Below are 3,940 nucleotides of genomic sequence, written 5' to 3' on the forward strand. Positions count from 1 at the left end.
GTGGAACTTCAGCTGCGAACACAGACATCACATCACTGGCATTTTGTTCCATTTTTTCAAAATTTGTCGAAAACGTGTTTCTTTTCTTAATCCGGAAACATGTGTTCGAGTCTTTGTAGCTGTAATCACATGCCGTACATCATTACCTATTTTTCCCATCTTTGGCAAAAATTTTTGGGACAAAGTCGTTCTTCTCTTACTCCTTGACTATCTTTTCCCGGTTGTGGAACTCCAGCTACATTCAGAGTCTTCGCATTACTAGATGTTTGTCCCATTCTCATCAAAATCTTTGGTGTACGTTCAGTTTCTTTCATCTCAAACGTTTCTTAGTCTGTTGATGACAATTTACTCACGTCCGCAGTAATTACATCACTGGAAGCTCGTCCCACCTTGGGCAGAAGTGTCTGAATCGGTCTTTCCGATTTTACTCCAGAATTATCTCTTCCAGGTGTTGGAACTCCTCTTATGCTCGTAGGCTTTACGTTATTAGACCTTTTTCTTGACTTTGACAAAATTATTGGAAGGTGTCGCTCTAATGTTATCCCAGGACTCTCTTCCCCTGATGATGGAACTCCAGTTGTGTGTGTAGGGATCACATCACCAGTCATTGATCCAATCTTCCGCAATGGCTTTTGAATACATCCAGTTTGTTTTCCTTCAGAAGTTTCTTTTCCTTTTCGTGGAACTCCTAATACGTTACTAGGCCTCAAATCACTAGAAGTTGGTACTATTTTCGGTAAAATCTTTCGGAAACGTTTTACTTCCCGACTATCTTGTCCAGGTGTTGAAACACCACTATACTGTGGGTTTGCTTTTGGCAAAATCTTTCGAAGCCCACCTTTGCCTCTTGTTACTTCATGGATAGTTTCAGGAAGACTATTTGCATCACTAGAAGTTGGTACCATTTTCGGCAAAATCTTTCGAAAACGTTTTCCTTCCCGAACTTCCTGACCATCCTGTCCAGGTGTTGAAACACCACTAGACTGTGGGTCTACCTTTGGCAAAATCATTCGAAGCCCACCTTTGCCTCTTGTTACTTCATGAATAGTTTCAGGAGGACTATTTGCATCACTAGAAGTTGGTAGCACGATAAGCTTTACTTCCTGAACTTCCCGACCGTCTTGTCCAGGTGTTGAAACACCACTATACTGTAGGTCTACTTTTGGCAAAATCTTTCGAAGCCCACCTTTACCTCTTGTTACTTCATGGATAGCTTCAGGGAGACTATTTGCATCACTAGAAGTTGGTACCATTTTCGGCAAAATCATTCGAAAACGTTTTCCTTGCCGAGCTTCCCGACCATCTTGTCCAGGTGTTGAAACGCCACTAGACTGTGGGTCTACCTTTGGCAAAATCATTCGAAGCCCGCCTTTGCCTCTTGTTACTTCATGAATAGTTTCAGGAGGACTATTTGCATCACTAGAAGTTGGTAGCACGATACGTTTTACTTCCTGAACTTCCCGACCGTCTTGTCCAGGTGTTGAAACACCACTAGACTGTGGGTCTACCTTTGGCAAAATCATTCGAAGCCCGCCTTTGCCTCTTGTTACTTCATTAATAGTTTCAAGAGGACTATTTACATCACTAGAAGTTGGTAGCACGATACGTTTTCCTTCCTGATCTTCCCGACCGTCTTGTCCAGGTGTTGAAACACCACTATACTGTGGGTCTACTTTTGGCGAAATCTTTCGAAGCCCACCTTTGCCTCTTGTTACTTCATGGATAGTTTCAGGGAGACTATTTGCATCACTAGAAGTTGGTACCATTTTCGGCAAAATCATTCGAAAACGTTTTCCTTGCCGAGCTTCCCGACCATCTTGTCCAGGTGTTGAAACACCACTAGCCTGTGGGTCTACCTTTGGCAAAATCATTCGAAGCCCGCCTTTGCCTCTTGTTACTTCATGAATAGTTTCAGGAGGACTATTTGCATCACTAGAAGCTGGTAGCACGATACGTTTTACTTCCTGAACTTCCCGACCGTCTTGTCCAGGTGTTGAAACACCACTATACTGTGGGTCTACTTTTGGCGAAATCTTTCGAAGCCCACCTTTGCCTCTTGTTACTTCATGGATAGTTTCAGGGAGACTATTTGCATCACTAGAAGTTGGTACCATTTTCGGTATAATCTTTCGAAAACGTTTTCCTTGCCGAGCTTCCCGACCATCTTGTCCAGGTGTTGAAACACCACTAGACTGTGGGTCTACCATTGGCGAAATCTTTCGAAGCCCACCTTTGCCTCTTGTTACTTCATGAATAGTTTCAGGAAGACCATTTGCAACTGCCTGTGATTGTAGAGAGGCAATTAGTCGTGACTGAGAGGAACTTGTTGTCGGAGGTTTAGCTGGAGCACTTGCTTTTGATACATCTATTTGTAGTACTGGTGTCGCCAGTTTTTCAATATAACCCGGCGATTGTTTTGCCAATGTCTTGTTTTCACATGTTGAAATGATAGTCGCCATCGGTCGTGTCTTGGTCGTGTCTTGCGATACATGCTGAATTTTAATACGTTTGACAGGTACAGCTATCTTTTCAATCGTTCCTGGTGCCAGAATGGGCTTTTTGCCACGTCTTTGTCTCAGAAATTCAATTTTCTCACTTTCACTTAGTGTTCTTATTGTTGTACGTTCAGGCATGTTGACATTCGCAGATTTGTTAGGGTGTTGTTGTGTCAGGTCAATCTCGAGTATGGAGGTTGAAATTAGCTCTTGATTGAGAATGACGGAATCATGTTGCTTTACCCTACACTCATTTCTAGCTAAGGGCTTACTAAAATCTTGACGAGAATTTTCATTAACAGAAAACAGGTCAGGTGACTCGTCTGCCATCATTCCTCTGACCTTTCACAAATACTGATTTCTTAGTAATAACTTCGCAGCTTGTTCTGAAAGAAATTTCGGAAGTAGTGTCGGCTGCTTAATTTTAATTTATGTAGTTCACTTTTTCTTTTCGTGAACATTTTTTTTTTTACCAAGTATTATTAAGACTGTCCATATGACGAATCTCACTGAGTTTGTAAACAGTTGGCTGCCATCACACCTGAAAAGAAACAAAGTCGTCGTAAATCTGTACAGAAAAGAATGCCCTCATCAATTTTACAACTTTGAAAAAGCATGCTTACAGAACGTTATTAGCAAGTGTATATATCTGGGAAGAAATACGGATAGTTTCTCTGAACTTCTCTGTTGGTTCCCAAACGACATAAAATGCTACTTATCTTCCGTTAACAGGTCTTATAAATTGTGACGCTGGCTAAGAAATCAATATTGCGCTATTTATTAAGTTATCAGGATTGCAGCTTCTTTTAGATAATTTTCGGCAACAATAGTTTTTATTACCAGACATAAATTAAACGTTCTCTAATACTTCGAATGGATGTTACTTTAAAAATATAAGTATAGAAGATATAAAGAGTAAAGTAGGATAGACTGTGATATTAGAGGTAAAATTAAATAAAACTCGAACATATTAAAAATCAGTTACGTTGAAAGGTTATATTACGTCTTTTCTCATTATGAAGATGTGCGCTAAACAATGATAAAAAAGAACATAGTAAGTCACGTGTGATTCTCATATCATCTCATATCACAGCGAAAAGTTCAACAGTGAAAGTTTACTTCAACGAATTTGTACTACACTCTTTGTAAGCAGTCCGATGTCTTATTATAAATAGTAAACGATGACAAACGATGTCAGCACAATTCTAGATCTACCAGAGCAGACAGTCACAGCATTCAAGAAATATCTAATACTCTAAAAAAATCACTGTTTCAGAAAATATTTCCAACCAAAATAAAATTTCTTTCTCTAGCGATAACTTCTTCCGAGTCTCTATTACTGTTATGTCATCCACCATGACAAAAGTGATGAAGGTTCCAGTCAACTCGAACTATGAGTGTATGGTTGCATATTATGGATACAGATTAGCTGGCTGTTTTTCAAG

At 40.0% G+C, this 3,940-nt stretch overlaps 1 protein-coding gene across 1 annotated transcript; it reads right to left on the bottom strand.

The window, feature by feature from the left end:
* Positions 1–326: 326 nt before the first annotated feature.
* LOC124722508 (G protein-regulated inducer of neurite outgrowth 1-like) lies at positions 327–2,825 on the bottom strand. Its single transcript, XM_047247662.1, has one exon. The coding sequence runs from the start codon at positions 2,823–2,825 to the stop codon at positions 327–329; it is 2,499 nt and encodes an 832-aa protein (XP_047103618.1).
* Positions 2,826–3,940: the final 1,115 nt, after the last annotated feature.

The sequence above is a fragment of the Schistocerca piceifrons genome, chromosome X (genome assembly GCF_021461385.2).
Source record: "Schistocerca piceifrons isolate TAMUIC-IGC-003096 chromosome X, iqSchPice1.1, whole genome shotgun sequence".
In the NCBI taxonomy this organism is placed as follows: Eukaryota; Metazoa; Arthropoda; class Insecta; order Orthoptera; family Acrididae; genus Schistocerca; species Schistocerca piceifrons.

What these genes read in the sequence shown, in the direction of transcription:
- LOC124722508 (XM_047247662.1), bottom strand. Translation starts at nt 2,825, where the DNA reads ATGGCAGACGAGTCACCTGACCTGTTTTCTGTTAATGAAAATTCTCGT.